General features: G+C 37.4%; 1 protein-coding gene across 2 annotated transcripts in view; it reads left to right on the top strand.

Moving 5' to 3' along the window:
• The window catches only part of MAGI2 (membrane associated guanylate kinase, WW and PDZ domain containing 2), a 698568-nt gene that overhangs the window by 532236 nt on the left and 147501 nt on the right, over window positions 1-18831 (top strand). For both annotated transcript variants that reach the window (XM_062490827.1, XM_062490826.1), the window contains exon 7: window positions 12469-12526. In XM_062490827.1, the coding sequence (XP_062346811.1) occupies window positions 12469-12526 (58 nt within the window). The remainder of the gene's footprint in view (window positions 1-12468; window positions 12527-18831) is intronic.

Raw genomic sequence — 18831 nt, 5'->3', positions numbered from 1 at the left:
AGGACCTTAGACTGACATCTAAATGAGTTTTAATTTTATAAAATCCTTGGGATGTTAAACACTCACTGGTGAATTATATATTCATATCACTGGGGGCTTTGTGTTTAAAGGAACAATCAGCACATGATTTTAAAATTGTACTATACAACCCCCCTATTCTTCTAGACTTTGTACAGATATGCAGACTTAGCTTCTGCAAAATCAGAAGCTGTAGACATTCTCTCTTTTTTAGGCTATATGGTACAAACTGTATGAACAGATGTTTTTATTTTAATTTGCAGGAGACACCATTGTCTTCTGTCGCTTTTAGGAGACCAAAGGGTATCCTGCTTATTACTGACTCAAACAATTTCAAAAAATAGAAGGGGAAAAGAAGCCTAAAAATTTTTTTTTTTAAAAAAAAAAAAGGAGAAGTTGAGGAAGCAGTACGGAGAAATAAGAGATTGACAGTTCAAAGAAAGACATAATATATGGAGGGAAATGAGCAATTCAGGGCTAGTCCAAGGAAGACTTGCCCAGCTGTAATGCCATGTCTTCCTCCCCTCACAGGCACACCATTGCTTTCTCTCAATATTTCCTCCAGTCTTCCTGTCCCTTAGACCTTTCTCATCACCTAGTCATTTTAAAATGCTGGAAGGAAAAAAGAGATTAAAGACAAAAGTGAGGCAGTTGTGAAGAACATCATGTTCCCTTCTTCCACTTAAACTCCTTTACTGTTAAAAGTACAGATTTTCCTGCAGCACCAGCTGCCTTGTGTAATTAGCACTGCAACTGAGAAGTGGAAAGCTAATACATTTTTATCATTTCACTGTGTACTAAAAGGCTGGCAGAGCCTGCCATTGCCACAGGTGTTAGAAGTGTTCCAACCCAACCAGTTTACAAACATGGCACTTGCATAACTATCTTTGTCAGTGGAGCAGAGACAAATATGTACCTAAAATGCATGTAGCATTCAGTTCCCTGCATTTTTAAGGCTTCTGATAAAAGACTGGAGGCTTAATTTTTCCCATGGTACAAAAATCATCTTTTTTCTGTGAGCACAGACCAGAGAACCAGATGTTAACCAAGCCTGTGAAATTGCAAGCAACTAAACACAGATCAAGAAAGAAAGTAGGCACTAGTTTAAATCCACAAGTCCTCACTGTAGCTCAGCCCAAATGGTAAACTTAGGAACTGAGCACACATATTCAGTAGGCATATAACATTTTGCTCAAAATAATTAAAGTTTGTCAAGGGAAAACATAACTGGCTCTTGGTAAGTGCACAGGGTGGATATATCATAAATTACACAGAAACTTAATTTTTCCCATTCTACAGCATCTGAAAGCTATGACTGATAATTGCACCATTACTTTATGTATCAGTAGAGTGCCTATCAGTAGATATGTAAAATCAAGTCCCTTCCAGCTCTGCTTGCCTTTAGGATAATAGTCTCTATACCTGTCCAATATAGAAGTCTCAATAAATTTTCATCCTCTGATTTCCATGTGCAGATGGTCAGTACAGTTTATTAAATTTCATGAAGACTGCAAATGACTGAATAGAAACATAACCAGCCACAAAAAGCTGTTCTGTTCTGTACTTATTTGCTCTTTCCTGGTTATAATGCAGCTATGCATAGTTGCACACATTGACAAAAAAAATCAATCTTATCATTTCATCCGCTTGCAATTTCTGCGGTTTATTTGTCTGATGTACTCAGACTCTTTTCTCTTGACTTAAGGACAGTCTTGGTTGAACAGCATTTATATATTATTTTGGGGCCCTCATATATGTATTTTTGTAAAAAAAACAAAGGTGTAGTATGTAAGGTCATGATGCTGCCTTTCTTAGTGGGCTTTCTGAACAGGATGTGTTGACATTGAGGGGATTCAGCCTAATCACTCTGTCTAAATTTTTCTTCTGGCCATAGGGAGAAATCCTAAAAAACTTTCAGTCAGGTGTCACTAGGTCAGTTTGTAAAAGACATGTCTTTGTATGACTTTATCTGATTACTTCTAAGCTTGTTTACAGAAGAATTAAAAAGGCATAAAATAGTTAGACAAAGCTAGGCTGAAATGAAATACTTTAGTGAGAGATCAGTTCAATTTATGTGTTTCCTGTTCCTATATTCTGTATTAACATTGTGATACACCATACATCTCTTGGGATAGTTGTAGAAGAAGCAATCTGGAGGTCTCTTTAATTTAAAGAACTTGTAGTGACCTTGATATTTAAGAAGCTGAAGGGACTGGAATGCAGTAAAGAGCAGAAATTAAAAGACTGGCAGAAGAAAGAGGAAATCAAATTGAAATTTGTTTATTCTGCCACTAAGTTGGTACAGTTTCAATTTGGAGACTTACCTTCAACCATTAAGCACAAATGCAATTAAAATTAATTAATTTAATTTAAATAACCAATTTAAATAATACCCATGCCAAGGCATACACTGAGGAAAAGGTTACTTTCTGTTGGAACTAAGTAGATCAGTTGCTGATTCCAAAATTGCACGTATCAGTATGTAAATCATGAAAGTCAGATGTCTCATCTCTCTGGGTTGGTGTTTATGATAAAGGCAGCCATGACTGAGTAAACTGAAAGTCCCTGACATGCAAATAGTCCATTGGTGCACCCTCATTAAAAAAGTGAGCAGACACTCTCTTCTTCCTATAACTGTTTTTTTCCATCTCTGTGTCCCATTTCCATCTCCATCCCACTAGCACAGTATCCTCTCAGTCCCCTCTCTAATGTTGAGGTTGCTACTCTGTTCACTCTTAGGGAGGTCTTGCATCAAGAAGGAAAAGAGAAAAATAAAAGGAAGGCAAAGTAGTTCTTCATCTTCTTTAATAGTCATGATTTTTTATTTTTAGGTGCTGAAATGTCATCAAAAGTGACTGCACATATTTTGCATTCCCTTTGCCTTCCTTTTATTTTTCTCTTCCCATAACTTTTCTTCCATGTTAGGACATGCCAATATCAATGAACACTGAAACATTAAGAAAACATGGGTAGATCTTTATTGTGTTATTATCCCACACAGTTAAAACTTTTCCTTTGAAAAGTGACTTCGAAACCTGATTAGTTTGTCATTGACACAAATAGATGTATTAATTTGACACTAAAATTGCAAAGTGCCCTTATGAGTGCAAGCACATTATGTCTGGTACATGAACAAAGGACCACACACCCGTTTCCCATGGAAAAAGTTCCTTTCTGACACTGTCACAGAACCATAGTGAGAGTGAGTTTTGGCAGATGACATTACAATTCAAATAAAGAAAAATAAGCTTGCAAATTAATATATATTTCTTTGTCACTCAAATGCCAAGGGATTTTTTTAACAATGTTTGAAGTATGGAGTGAGTGTCCCCATAAATATCACTAATGCATAATGATGAATGAGTTATAACAAGAAGTTCCATGCAACCAAATTTTTATTGATTGTACAGCAAAGCAAAAAGTAATAAAAAGTATGCCTTTAAAGTTCTCACCCTCAACAAACCAATGAAGGCATTGAGAAGAAAAAAACAGACTCTAATCTCATTTCACTAGTGTAAATGAAGAATTACCTGCTGCTTCAGCAGGTGCAGTGTTAACATGAATTTTCCCCAGTGCAATGTAATCTCTCATTAAATGTATTGATTTATTGATTTCATCAAATACTATTTAAACAACTACTGTATCTGCATTATGTATGTGCAGGCAAGTTCAGAACTGTAAAAACATGTTATTAAAAAGCATGGTAGTCATGGAAACATCATATAGAAAGTACATTGAGGAGGATTTTTCAATTTAATTGTGTAGAACTTCACTGGCCACTTGTAAAAAAAAAAAAACAAAACAGAAATGTAAGCTGCATTGTACTTGATCAGAGCACTAGTTTATTTAACTTGCTTTCAGATTTCCATCCAGGGTCTGTATCTGGTTATACTGAGGCAGTTGAAGCTCATAACAAATAAGTCATGTACCTTTGAAATTTTACAGTCTGGACAGGGTAGCTTTTTATTTGTAGACCACCCACAGATAATCAGTTCATTCTAAGCATTCAAAGTAGTACTTGACTTTTTTTTTTTTACATTATCACTACACATGCTACATTTTTCTATCTCTTTTTATAATACATCTATCCATTTGCATCACTGGCCTGTCAAATAAAATTAAGTAATTAAACAATTGCCAATTGCCTTGTAATAACAAGGCCGAAAAAAGCCACCAGAAAACCAGACAGCATTAATCCATGTGATTTATTTTGAAACATTGACTTGAGATTCCAAAGGCCCAGTGAGAAAAAGACAGTCATGAAACAAATGTTTTCTGATGTTGATTGAAATTTTAATTGGAGTTCAGTATCATTATTAAAAAAAATCACTCAGAAACAAAGCAAAATAACTCGTTTGACCAGGCAAGATGGCTAGAGGAGATGAGGAAAAAGGGGATTCCTCCAGGCACAGGAACAGCATGGCTGTATGGAGCTCTCCTGAGCAGCTGGGTGATGGAGAGTCGTGGGGCAGGATCAGAGGAGAGGACAGTAAAGGAGACCATGCTGGCTTGTTGTTGCAGATCCCCTGCTCATGGTAAGAAAATTTACTTTAAACAACTCAAGTAAGGCAAGGGCAGGGGCACGTACCCTGTGAGCAAAGGCTGAAGGTATTCCTATTTCCCCCTTAATAAAGACACTGAAAATAGCACTGAAATGTGTGGTTTGGGTTTGTTACAGAGTAATAAACTTTCTTAATTTTTTATACTAGAGGTTAAGAGAACAGGCAACTAAAGTTGTTGAATTTGAGTGACCTGGCAGCCTCCCATAAAATTTGGCCTTCTCTGTTAGTAGCTACATAGTAGCAAAATTGAGGGTTTAGGTTTTATAATAATAGTAAATTCAATAACTCCACAAATTACGAAGGCAGGAAGTTAAACATTTAACAACAAAGCAAAGAATATAAACAAAGTAAGAGACTGGAAAGCAAATAGAAGAAAAGCCTAACTTCATAACATCATGAATTTGTTAGATAGAAAGCAATGGCATGTAACAAGGCTGAATTGATAGTCAGTAATGACATACAAGCACTGAAAGACTTGAACATCCAAAAGATCAAAATGAGTGTTTCTTTTGGGTCTGTTTTTTTCAAAGTCTAAAGAATATAGCATAAAAGAGCTATATTAATAAAATGTGTTTCAAAGGTAGAATCTTCTTTGTTGGAGCTCTACGTGGCATGAAGCAAGTCTGCTGAACTTCAGGGATACAAATTGATAGTGCAGTGTGCAGTTGATGTACTCAGGGCTCCTGTTCTGCAGGGAAAACGAGTGTGCCAGTGCCAGATCATCTCATTGCAAGCCCCTGTGCCACAGGGATGCCTTTCACTGGCCCAGGCTGCTCCGAGCCTTTATCACTGCCTGGCTGAACCTTGAACCATCCCGCGGTGCCGCCTCGGCTCGTGGGCGTGGAGCCCACCAGGGCACAGCATCTGTAGAAATGTCCCTCATCCTGAAGGGATTTCATTCCTAGCAGTGCCCATGGCAGCTGCTTTAAAGCTATGAGCTGTGAGGATGTTGCAGTGACTCTGTTTAATGTATAGCCTTTGTTATATTAAAAATGAGATGGCGTGGAATTAAACGCAGAATTCAGAAATTTTACCACGCTCTTCTTGGAAGCTAAGGCACACTGTCATTTTATTATTTCAAGGAAGCCTGGATGCATTCCTATCCAGGCTTCTGAGTAAGAACTTGTAGTTAAATGTGAGATATCTCTATTTCCACAGCAACGTGCTAGTCACTTTAGAGGGAACTCTGAGATAAAGAAGAAGCTGGTTTAAGCTTCTCTCTCCACAGTAGTTCTGTAATATGAACCAGGCACCTGGTTTAACTAATGCAGGAGTAAGGGCAGACAATAAGATAAAAAGATAATAATATTTGATAAAAAAAAAATTGTAAAGTTTTAATAATATTTTTTCAATGTTTCTGCTCTCCTTAAATCTATTCTTTATAAATACATGGAAAGCAGGATTTTGTAATTTGTTTGAAATCTTTTAACAGAAACTCTTGGCTTTCTCTTGAAAAGGCCCATGGAGAGTACTTTTGACCAGCTTCAGCTATTGCCCACTTACCTCCTGAGCACTGAGTTCATTATTAAACCTTTATTAAGGAAACCATCTCAGGCACTGCTTACAGTAATATAGCTAAGTTCTCAACATATAAGTTATTTTCCCCTTTATTTATTTCTAATTGATTGGTGGTTTTAATTTTCATTTGATTGAAAAGCAAACAAGTCCTTTATAGACTCCTTTTCATGAAAAAAAACAAAAAACGAACAAACAAAAAAATAAACAAAAAATCCCCACTAATTCAGTTGACATTTTATCATTGTATTAATGTAAATCTGAATTAGCAGTTGCACAGTTCTGCATGTCAGAGGAATCAAGTATATCTAATGTTCAAAAATATCCCTATTTCTGCCAGTATTTCACTTGGTAACAATGCTATGAAAAATCTTATTGAATTTGTAGTAATATTAAGTAATCTATGTTCTATATAATTAAGGATGGAGCATGTTACACTAAGATGCACAGAAGGAAGAAGATGCATTTATCAGATGTGTTACTAAGACATTTATTTCCATTCTACAAGGAAAAATTTTGCATAATGACATTTTATTTGTGAGAATAAATTGCACATGAATGCTTTTTGATTGCAGACAGAACATAAACAGTCATGATTCTGTGAAATTTGCTGATATGAGAATAGCAGTTGGAGAGCACCAGTTTCATTGAAATTGAACTTACATGCCTTGACTTGGATGTGGTACATTGCCTGGATTTTCCAGATCTTCCATGAAAGAAATAATCACTTTGGGGTTTTTTGTGGAGGTGGAGTTGTCAGTCCTACCTTTGTTGTTATTTCCCTGAGAGAGTGAACAATCCAACTTCCAACTTTTTATCTGCTGTTTTTCTCTCCCCACCCACTCACTGTTACCGTAGCATATACCTGTTGATTTGGCTCAGTTTTTGAGCTCCAGATGGAATGCAGATAGGTGACCTAGGAGAATTCACATAGGTATGGGGATAGTAGGTTAAGTCCTCATTTTCACTGGTTAGTGTTATCCTCTCTTTCCTTATGGCAACCTGTATCAGAGGTTTCAGGAGCAGCAGCACAACCACAACGTGTTTCATGTATCAGCGGGACAGTGTGGACTTGAGCAAACAAAAGCAACCAAAGCAAATATCTCCAAGCCTGAGCTCCTGAGGGAGCAGCACAGCATGCCTGGAGCAGCTTCCCCCCTGGGAATCTGTGTGCTGTGCCTCAGGGTATTACAAGCAATGTTTTTCCTGTAAGCTGTGCAGTGAGGAACACTGGTTTAGACTTAGAGACAAATATTTGCAAAGACTATATCTCTTAGAGAAACTGGAAGGCTGTGACACTGCACTGGACTGTGGGGCTGCACTATTTTGTAACTTTTAATCCAACCGTTTTGATACCTGCAGTAGTAGGTAGCTGACTTGTAAAGGCAAAACTGAATTTGAAACAGGGAGAAAGAAAAGAGAAAAAGCAAGAGATGAAAAAACACAGGCTTTTGAGTGGGAAGATCCAGTATTTTTCTGAAAAATCTCCTATATAAGTTAGAAAACGATTCCTGGCCTGTGCCTGGCTGTTAACAAGGCAGGTGAACCAAACTGGCATTGACTTCCAGAGCTTCCACCTGCTCATTGACAGTGTTTGCAATAACAGCAGGCATTATATTGTCTTTTTCTCTCAAATGCTATATTCCTTTGAGCTATACAAATATTTTGATTTGCAGCTGAATCAGGAAATATGCTCTCGTCTTTCTTTCCATCTTGTCAGTGGGGTAGTGACACAATGCTGTCTGTTGTTCTGAAACCTTTAGAAGTTTTGATGACTCTCTTTAACTCAGTTAGTAAATGATAGACTTCAGAAAAATTAATCTCCAGGCTTGGTAGTATGCTTTTTCATCTTGGCACACTGAGATCCAAAATGTACTCTTTCCTCCACCCCTAGAGAATGTTAAGTAGCACCATTAAAAATCATTCTGAAATGCAACAGCTTTCAGAAGGCAGAATAAGAGCATCTGCACCATTAGCATAAGCAGTCTGTGATGAGAAGGCCCTACAATTGATTATTAAAGTGACCCACTCGAATTCATATTAGCCTTCCTATTTTTTTCCTTCTTTCTCTTTCTTTTTTCTCTTTCTTTCTTTCTTGCTTGCTTTCTTTTGATTTCTTGCTTTCTTTTTTTCTGACTTTCATTACCACTGAGCATCTAACTTTTAGAAAGGCATTATCTTCTGAATTAAAAGCTCACCGAGATGTTTACTGAGACAAGGTTGTGTTGGATGACTGGTGCTGGCTAGATGCTCTTTCTCTTGTAAGGAACAAAGCATGCATTGCAAAACTGGAGGATATGAACATACCATACATATTATCCAGCACTCTTACATCTGCTCATGGTGTCAGCATTGCAACCACTGCACAAACTATTACTGATTTTTAATAGGTGGTTTTATAAATATTCCTGAACAGGCCTGGCACTGGATGATAGGACGATGTTAGATATTTAAGATTTAAAAATAAAAGGTAGATGATTGTTTTCCCTTCTATAGGGAGAAAGCCTTCAGTGGTCTGTAGACTTGGAGGACGAGAATGGTTGAAGTGCTGCTCTCCTAAAGATGAAGATATATATATCTGTCATATTATAGCACAATATCCATGAACTAGTGCTTGCAAAAACTGCACACTAATGAGCATGCTGATGCTACCAAATAAATATCAGCTGTAAGATAGAGCTCCTTTTCCTATTCACATCAAGGTGGCCATCAGCAATCTCCTTCACTAGTGTTTTACAACAATTCTCTTTAACAAATATTTACTGTTCACTTTCATCCCTAATGATCATCCCTGGGTACAGTGAAATCAAAAGGAGAAATTGTAATACCCTCATCTCTAATCTGGGAAATGCTTAGCTTCCTGTTTTATGAAGCAGTAGAGTATTTCTGTCCTTTAATCTTTCATTTCAATAGTGAAAAATGGAATAGATGCCACTATTGAATGTAATGAAAAATAATCACAGTGATACTTAAAGGTAATGTAGCAGAAGATTCTTCTTAGAGAACCTCTGTAGTAAACTACACTCTACTAATCTTATCTGCCATTCTTGACAGGCAGGGGCCTGGGGTTTGTGCTCTAGCAATTCTGTTTTGCTGGTCAACACAGAGTTTTAATTAAACATTGCTTATAGGCCAAATCTTAAATGGAATAATAAAAATCAGAGCATAACCTTACATGGAGTGAATTATGGTACACGAAGGTAATCTTGTTTTTCTTTCTTCTGAACCCATGGCTATATTATGATATTAAATAATCAGCCATCCAATTCGTGCATTTAAAAGTGGGTTCTCCTTAGTATGGCAAATACATTAAATTTTTACAGACTTTTACACTAGTAAATTGAATTTTGCTTTTTCCTTCTCAGTAGTTGCGCCAGTTCATAAGTACAAGTATTACTTCAGGAAAAAATAAGCCACTAGGTTAATAGTGAATCCTCAATTATTTCAGATTTTTATGAATACATAAAATTAAATTTATTATCTGCATCTCTATACTTGTAGTGTATATACTTACATAAAAATACCCACTTTCAAAGCTGGACAAAACACCTATTTTTTTATTTATTTATTTCATACTTGGGGAAAAAAATGCATCTACTAGTGGACTTTGGGAGAGGAGCCTATGCACACCTGTGTGTGTATGTATATGGGGATGTGTGTGTGTTTGGGTGTATTTTTATGTACAGGTGTTACTGGTACCTGTCTGAGTTTTCTCTAAGGAAATACAGTTTTAGATGGACAGATACAAAAGTGATTATCAAGTTAATTAGCAGAAGAAAACCATGCAAAGTTACATGAAAATAAAATGTACTAATAGTACTTAAGCTAATATTTTATATTCATCCCTTATCATAGTGTTTGGTGAGAGCATAATTTTTCATAGCAGATTTTTGCCTTGATTATCATGCATGAGTTGGCAACGAAACTTTCTGTAAGGGCAGTACAGGATTTCTGCATCAGCTGATTTCTTTTTGAATATTTATGGACTACATTACACAATCCTGTCCCAAGATACACATGATTTTGTGAGAACCATTGTAGAGTGCCTCACCTCATCTTACTCAAGTTCTGAGGTCTGGAAAGAGCATCACCAGGGCTTTCTAATGCTTAGAGCCAGTGATGTGATGTCAGTGATGTGCCCCTGCAACAACGTAGCTCAGCAGCCTCCTGGGCTGCTCTTGGCAGAGCATCACCAGCAGATCAAGGAAATGATCCTGCCCCTCTGCTCAGCACTCGTGAGAAACAGCTGGAGTGCTGGATCCAGGACACCCAGCACAGGAGAGACACAGACATAAAGAAGAGTCCTGTGAATGGCCACTAGGATGATCAAGGGACTGGAACATCCCTCCTGTGAGGAAAAGATTAGAGACCTGGTATGGGTTAGCCTGAAGAACTGAAGGTTCAAGGGAGACGTTGTCAGTCTAAATAAATACATGAAGGGAGGTGCAAGGACAGAACCAGGCTCTTTGCAGTGGTGTCTGGTGACAGGACAGAAGGCAAAAGGCACAGACTGAGTTACCCAGAAAGGTTGTGGAGTCTCCATCCTTGGATATATTCAAGCACTGACTGAAGAGCAATTCTGATCCTGGTCTTGAGCAATCTGATCTGGCAGACCCTGCTTTGAGCAGAGGGTTTGGGCTTGACAACCTCCAAAGTTCCCTTCCGACATCAGCCATTCTGTAATTCTGTGACCTGCTTAAATACCTTCTGCTGCCTTTATTCCTATGAAGTGACAATAACAAAATAGCCCTGACAAAATAGTTCAGAGTGTGGACTTAGGAAGATTTCAAAGCTAGGAAAAATTGGGAAAACTGAGTATCAACATTAAACCTTCTGTTAAAAAAAAAAGTAATGTAGCATTTCCTCATCTGCCTGTCTCTGGCAGAGGGTTGCATCCTTCATGGCATGATTGGAATAAGCTGAGCAGGAACATCCCCTGTGGGCAATGTGACATGAAGATCACAGCAGTATAAACAGGTTCATTCAGCAAAGGATCAGCTATACAGATGCATTTAAAGGAGAAGTAACAAAGAGAGATTATCATGGCCTTTTAACCTTTTAGCCTCCCTTTTGCCACTCAGGCTTTTCTTTCCTATTTGCCCCTTTGAGCAGGTCAATAATTGTCTATTCATATTGACAGTGAAAAGGAAAATCTCAAGTCATCTCTGAGTACTTCTTTATGACCAGTGTAATGACTGTTCAATATAATCTACATCAGTTCTGTTCTGTCTAGTTCAGTACTCATTGTCTTCAAAACATTACTTTAAAATAGTGCAAAGGAGTTTAAAAATATTAAAAAAACATCTGAGATAATGAATTCTGGAGTCAAATTTCCATTTAAAATCTCAGTACCACTCCCCATGCATTGTGTCATAGTCTTTAATTGCACAGAAGTCAATACCTGTGCATAATGAGAATGCCCATCCCTTTGTGAGTCTCCTCCATCCAAGTGATCACATCTGGTGCTGAGGTTTTTACTCTGTTCATGCCAACTTGTTGAGATACTTGAGATAGTTGTTGCCTCTGTCTGGTGCCCTTTAAACACAAGATGAAATTCTGTTGGCAGTATAATATTTTTTTAAGCATTCAGTGTCACTGATAATGAAATAAGTATGGATGTACACGTATAAATATGTGGAAGTTTGGTTATAAATCAATGCACAATGATTTTCAAAATTATTGAATTAATATTTATAACAGTTTCATTGTTAAGATCAGAATGTTTTAGGAATCTCTGTTTCTGAAAAATGTATTTAGCTTTATGTCCAGAGGATGCTACAATATCTTATTTTGGTTTTTAATTTCATGTACTGTTTTGTGCTCCTGTGTTCCTAATATATAACTAACCCTTGGAACAGGATGCCTTTGGAGGTTGTGGAATTGCCATCACACTATGAACTATAATGCAAACATTTCAGTATATTAACTGTACTTACGTGGCAGGAGACAAACTCTTGTCATTCCATCCAGACCAACTTTTCCAGTGTTTCTCCAAAAAAAAAAGCTCAAAAAGCAAATTAATATTTTTGTGTGTGCCTATTTGTGAAAATAGAATGCCCTCACTTCCTCTGGCAGTGATGTCACGGAAGATGTGCTACAGTTGTTGGCTGGTACACCTGTTGGAACAATAAAGAAGTTCAACCAAAATGTGTTGCTCTAGAAACTGAGAGCTGGTTTTACATGAAAATTTCCAAGTTACTACTACTTGTGGCTGCCATGGGGTGTGTTTCAAGATTTGGCATTTACTTTAGCCTCTGTATCTAATTTTACTACCATTTCCCTCAACACCCAGCAAAGATCCACAATTTTTTAATTAGAAATCTTTGTATTTTGTACTGCATTTACTGAGAGGGATTAACTCTTTGTTTTTCAGAGCTTCCATATGGCTGGGAGAAAATTGATGATCCCATTTATGGCACTTATTATGTTGAGTAAGTTTCCAAGTTCAATATTAAGTTGCTATTAATGTGTCATGAGCTAATACTGGTATCCTCTGCACTGCTCAGCCTGGCAAGGAATGGGTACAATTACTTGGCATGTTTAACAAAGGGTATACTAGGAATTGTCAGTCATCAATGCAGTTAATGTATCCAGATAAATTCAAAGTGTCCCAAATCAGTGACTCAGGCATTCAGTCACTCTCTTTATCCAGGGGCTGGTTTCATGGTACCATTCCAGCTGACACTTGTACAAAAGAACATATCCATTAAAGAGATGCTTCAATTTTTATCTAAGCTTTGGATATCCAGCAAGGTATAAATCTTTTGAATCAATAAATAGAGAAAAGCATAATCAGTTTAGCTCATTTAAGATCCATTTCTGGGTAGTCCTTACTTGCTGCAAATCAGGTGTTTATACTGGTTGTACCAGAAGTAAAGTTATTTATATGCTGCATATAAAATTTTATGTTTTATTTTGTATTTAAAAGTGCAGCTGAAAACAAAATGTAAATTCTATTTTCATAGCACAATCCTTGCTTTCATTTTCTTCAGATTCTCTTTTAGTTATAAAATAAGAAAAAAGGTTCTTCCTCTGTGCAAAGGCCAACAAAATACTTTCGTTTGAAGTAATGGTAGAACCTGGGCAGTTTGCACATAAAATAGGTAAATCTGAGAGATTTCCTCTGCTTTTTAGCTTAACATAGTGAATGAGACTTAGGCAAAATGAATCTAGATTCAGGTTGTGATACCTGTTTGGGAGGGGTCAATTCTCACTCTGCTCTCTACCTACAGTATGAAAGAGAGAAGACAGAAAACCACTCCTGTCACTGTGCAGATAGCACTTGAAAGGCTGAGAAACAACTATCCATTAATGCCTTTTATTAAACATGAGAGATCTTTAGAGAATAGGGCCCCTGACTTAAAATGTCCCTTTCAAATCCTGACACTGAAGCAGTATATTTATCTAATTGTTTCATAGAAAATAGAAAATTTCTTTTGTGTCTCACATTTTTACCTTGGTCTTTTGAATCCATACCAACACACTGACTGCAGGATTACCCTGGACAGGTATTGGAGATGCAGCTTTTCCAGACTTCAGGGTATGCTGCTATTACGCAAGGGTTCAGGTGTGCAGGGAGATCAAAAAATCATCTGATTTCTGGAGGTCTGGAAGATATAAGATGCCCCTTTCTTACCTGCTGTCACAGCAGCAGCTTGTGGATGCCCATGCCTAATCCCCAGCCTTCCACAAAGCAAACAGTCAACAGAAAATGGCATTTGGTCGCTGCTCTGCTGATTCCTTCTGTCCCATTCTCCAAATGCCAGGGCACCTGCTCTCCTTTGTCCCCTGCTTGCTTCCTGCCCTCAGGTGAAAGAGGCAGCAGCTCCATCTACTTTGCTGTTCAGCTCAAGTCATTTTAGTCCAGATTTGAGCAAAAGGATAAGTTTTGAAGTCCCTAAGTAATGCCATTAAATTACTCCCCCTTGCGATGCCAGAGTTCTTTTATGATTTCCACAAGGAGACAGGGGCTGCAGTTCTCATCATTTTGTACTTAACCCCCACCAAAGATTTCTGTGCATGCAATTATGCAGCTGCTGGGTGTAAGTAACGTTTTGCTCAGTGGCTTTTAGTGTATTTTGGGGTGTAACAGGTGTTGTGCAATTTCTGTGCATCAATCTCTTTCTGAGACTACACTTGGTTGTTAGTGCAGCCCGAGGCATTCTGGCACCAGCAAGGCTCACACTCCACTGCAGAGTCAGAAAAGGAATTTATCTGCATTTCATGTCCAACCACAGGTAAACAGATGCAAGGTACCAGGGCCAGATGTTATAGTGCAATTACATATTTTAAGGCTGTTAGTGCCAAATTTATTAATCCTACCACAGATAAGATGTGTGGGCAGATGCATCAAACCTACTGCAGTCTCTGAGGTTTTTAGAAGTGGAATGGATGCTCATGCATTAAAACTGCAGCCCTGCTAAATTACACATGGAGTTTTATAGTCAGTAAAATGTAGCTGTAGTTTAATTTGCTTCCTGAGCTCAATAACTTTGAAACAAAGATTGCTTTCTATTTTTCCTGCTACAATATATAACAGTCACAGCTTTTTTCCAGTATTCAACAGATGAGTTTATTTCTAACTAGGTAAAGTCAGATTACAATAACCTCTCTTAATTTTGTCATAAAAGGAGGTAAATTATGAAAAGCAAGATTACAAACTTCCACACATTCAGGTCCAGTCCAAGTTTACATTCAGGCCTACAAAATCCTCATGAAAGAAGGGCTTGTACTCTGCTCACTGAGGCACTTGTATCCCATGGGAAGTTTGTAAGGTTGAGCAATGAGGCAGACAGATCCATTTTACCTTACAAGGAGCTGCCATGTATAGGTCAAATATTATAAGACCAGAGAAAAAGCTAAAAAAAGAAAACAAACCAGAGCAAAGAAACTTAAACCTCTTGCTAGTCAAGTCCCTAAAGACAAATCACAACATATTTTCAAATTCTGTTTTAAAAAAAGTCTCCAGTAAAACTACCTCTCTTAATCATCTATTAATTTAGGTGTGAGATAATATAATAATTTTCATTTGCTTTGTTATGCAGGTCCAGACTTAATTTGTAATGTGTAGACATTTAACATAAGTGAGAAGTGTTTGCTGTATGTTTTTTTTCATGCAATCTGGTCTTAATCTGTAAACTAAGAGCTAACAGCACTGAGCTGTGCAAGACTATGGAGAGAAAGTAGTCATTAGAGTGCACAGGGTCTTTCAGGATTCTAATTGCCAAAAGATTGTTTCCCTCTTTAAGGATGATTAACTACAACACAGAGCTCCATTTCCAGACATGGGATCTTTAATAGAACAGCCAAATTAGCCATACAGGTATTTATTCTGGAAAAATACGCCTCCTTGATTTACAACTTCTGACAATACTCTGTTACTACTCAAATAGAAGGATCTGAGATAACTTTTTCTGTCATTCTAAAGTGTTATCAACTGAAAAATGGGAATATAAAGAGTAGAGAGACACTAACAACTTATGCATTAGAATATCCAATTTATAGGAATACTGATCCCCAGAATTACTTTGTTGGGTAATAGGCAACAATCTCAAAAGCTATAGGCAAAAACTGCAAAAAAAAATCCCCCATATATTAAAGTAACTAAGAAGAGAAGATAGGTTAAAATCCTTCTGCTGGAGTCCATGTTCTGACCTGCTGCTATTTAGTCAGAGCTCAGTGCCTTGACCATCAACTGAAGTCTGCAAATTAGGCACTACATCCCAGAAATCTCCTAAGGACATGTTTCAGTTGTCTTAAATCCATCTAACCTGAAACTCATCACAAAAACAACAGGCCCCAGACTGCTGAGAGGGCAGAACTGTGTCTATGTCTTCCAGGCTGGCTGGTAGTGATGCTACCCCCTCATCACACAGAGACAGTATTTGGACATCACTAGTAAATACAGCTCAAAAGAAAATCCTCCCTCTGAGGGTTTTTCCCCAGGTAAGATACAGTGAGTTAACAGGGGACACCAGCATCAGCCACTCCTCCTCTTCCTCCTCTTCCTCCTCTTCCTCCTCCTCCTCCTCTTCCTCCTCCTCCTCCTCCTCCTCCTCCTCCTCCTCCTCCTCCTCCTCCTCCTCCTCCTTCTCCTCCTCCCCCCCCCCCCCAGCCACAGTGGCACTAGAAGAAATTAGTTGGATTAGGCTTTGGATTAGGATTTTTTATTTAATATATATGGTATAAAATAAAGGAAGAGAATGGAAGTTAGAATTGTTCACTGAATTAGATCCTATGAGCAATGAGCAATACATCTTGGCTACCATCCAAAATCTGTTTTAACCACAAAAGCACTTACTTGTAACCATCTCTAAAACTCACATTTGGCTTGTTTTATGAAGGCCTAGGCTAGTAATATATATTTCCTATGCTGTTGAAGTAGCTAGATGAAAAGCTAGAATGTCCTCTCAAGAGAATTAATCAGGTTAATAATTTCTTTCCCAAGTAAACTCCTCAGCGCTTTTTCTGATTTAGCCATGAAGCTGTATAGCACTTAAAATTGCATTAAAGGATGTGTTTCATGTATCATCAGTGTAGGAGCATAATACAATATGACTGACTGATGAAAATGACTGATTATAAATATAATTTTATTTTCTTTGACTCCTCTTGGACACAACATTTAATGCAGATTTTTTTTAATTATTTGGCAATTCCACACTCTGCTTTGGAGATTGTACACTACCAATAAAAAAGTCAAAATATGGGAATAAATTGGAGCTTAGAATTATTTAAATTGCACCAACAACATGCAATGCTTCAAGAACCTGTGTTAGTCTTCCTATCTGATCTGATAGGACAAAATGTCATTTTCAAGATAGCTGTTATCAAAGATATTTCTGTTTAAATGGGGCAAACCACAACTTAAACTCTACCTAGCAATTGAAGGTAGGCAGCAGAAAAGGATTCTAGATGTGACATCAATACCACAGTAATTAATCTTTCTTCAGCCATGAATACAGATTAGCTAAAACCCCAACTTCTTTTACATCACAGAACCATATGTAAGTCGAATCTTAGGTCTGCAGGGGCCCTTCTGCGGCTCTGAGATGTGCCTTGCAATTACAACATGACACTAAGCATAATGCAAGGTCCTGAATGAAGATCTGGAGTGTAGATATCCATTACATCTGCATGATATTGCACAAAAGCCATGGGAAACCTCTGCTCTTGTAGAGGGCAGCTGAAGAACAGGGCAGGATACTTTGGAGCCTCTAAAGTAAGAGATGATCCCTATGTTGAAGCAATTAACCCGTGTGTGTAGCAATGCTGGTTTTAATCTTATCAAATGCTAACATAAAACAAGCTAGATATTGTGCTCTATATCTCCTACTGGAATCTGTTTTCTAACTTCACACTCCTCTTGTGAGAAGCCTACAGACTTCAAGTCTAAAATCCTGGCATCTTTAATACATTCTAGTATTTACTTCCAAATGTATTCATAGAATGCAAATATATACCAGAATTAATTCTGCTTGAATAAAAAGCTAAACCACCTTTGATCTTCTGTAATAGAATGCTCTGTTTCACTGGTCTTCTTGTAAAACCTTTCATATAGATTCATTTCATTTGATCATGGGTGCTCAGAACTTTATGTAGTATTTGAGTTTCATCACTGTCTTTTGTAAATGCAAAAACAGTATTTTCTTTAAAACATGAAATACATGATAAATGTAAATACATGAAATGATAAACACATCACATAATTACTATTTTCATGCTTATGTTAGTAGTTCGTGATTGCCTTTTTAATGCACAGAAGTCTTTCCTTCTCCATTTTTAACTAGTGAAGTTTTTCTCCCTTTCATCATAAGTTTCTAGGTTTGCAACAGAGTAAGGTGCTGAAGACCCTGACAATTACTAGAAATAACAGAAAGCAAAAGTCTAGGAAAGAAACACCTACAATCTTAAACAGCCTGTCTGAAGAAGGAAAGAAAAGAGAGGGACTTTTTCTGCAGCATATACCAAAACTTGCTGAAAGCTATTAATCAAAATTTTAGAATATGAGAGTAAGCTAGCAGCCACTTCAATGAGTTGTAGACATGTGAACAAAGTAGCAACGTAAGGATTTATCACATTTACTTCATCTCATTACATTTATTATTCTTTTAAATCACTGAAAGTCTTTTCACTTCATTGAACATTGCCCACTAAATCCTATTCTGCAAGTGTATTGCACTCCCATAGGACTTGCTGCCTTTCCTTTCCTCACTTTCTAATGGCAATTCCACTTATTTTCTTTGAAGTGGTGGTAGGATCAAAATCTCAAAAGACCTGAAAAGTGCTTAATGTAACACAAAAGGTCATTGCAAGGTAAAAAACCCCACCCTTTTAGGATCTTAGAGTTGTGAAAGTTACCAGGTAACCTGTCAAAATGCTTAAACCCATATTTCGGATTGGATTTTCAGAAGCCCCAGTGAGAACAAATAAGGAGTGATATAAGCCTGCCCTTTCTGTACATAAGTATTTCTTTCTTCAGAACAGTGTTTGAAGAACAAGCCCCTTCTCTGTGTTGTGATTCTACTGTGATCCTATCTTGCAGCTCTGTTTCATGCAGCCTACTGCACTGTTTTGCCTCCTTCAGGAAATGTGTAAAACATATCCCAGGACAGGATTGAGGGATGACTCAGTGATTGATAAAATGTGTGCTGTAAAGAATTAAAATCAAGGATATACTGACAGTAGTGGTAAAGATAGTCCTACACACAGTGCAGAAAAAATAGTGGTGTAAGAG

Source organism: Cinclus cinclus, chromosome 4, assembly GCF_963662255.1.
Source record: "Cinclus cinclus chromosome 4, bCinCin1.1, whole genome shotgun sequence".
In the NCBI taxonomy this organism is placed as follows: Eukaryota; Metazoa; Chordata; class Aves; order Passeriformes; family Cinclidae; genus Cinclus; species Cinclus cinclus.
This window is presented reverse-complemented; position numbering and strand designations above follow the sequence as displayed.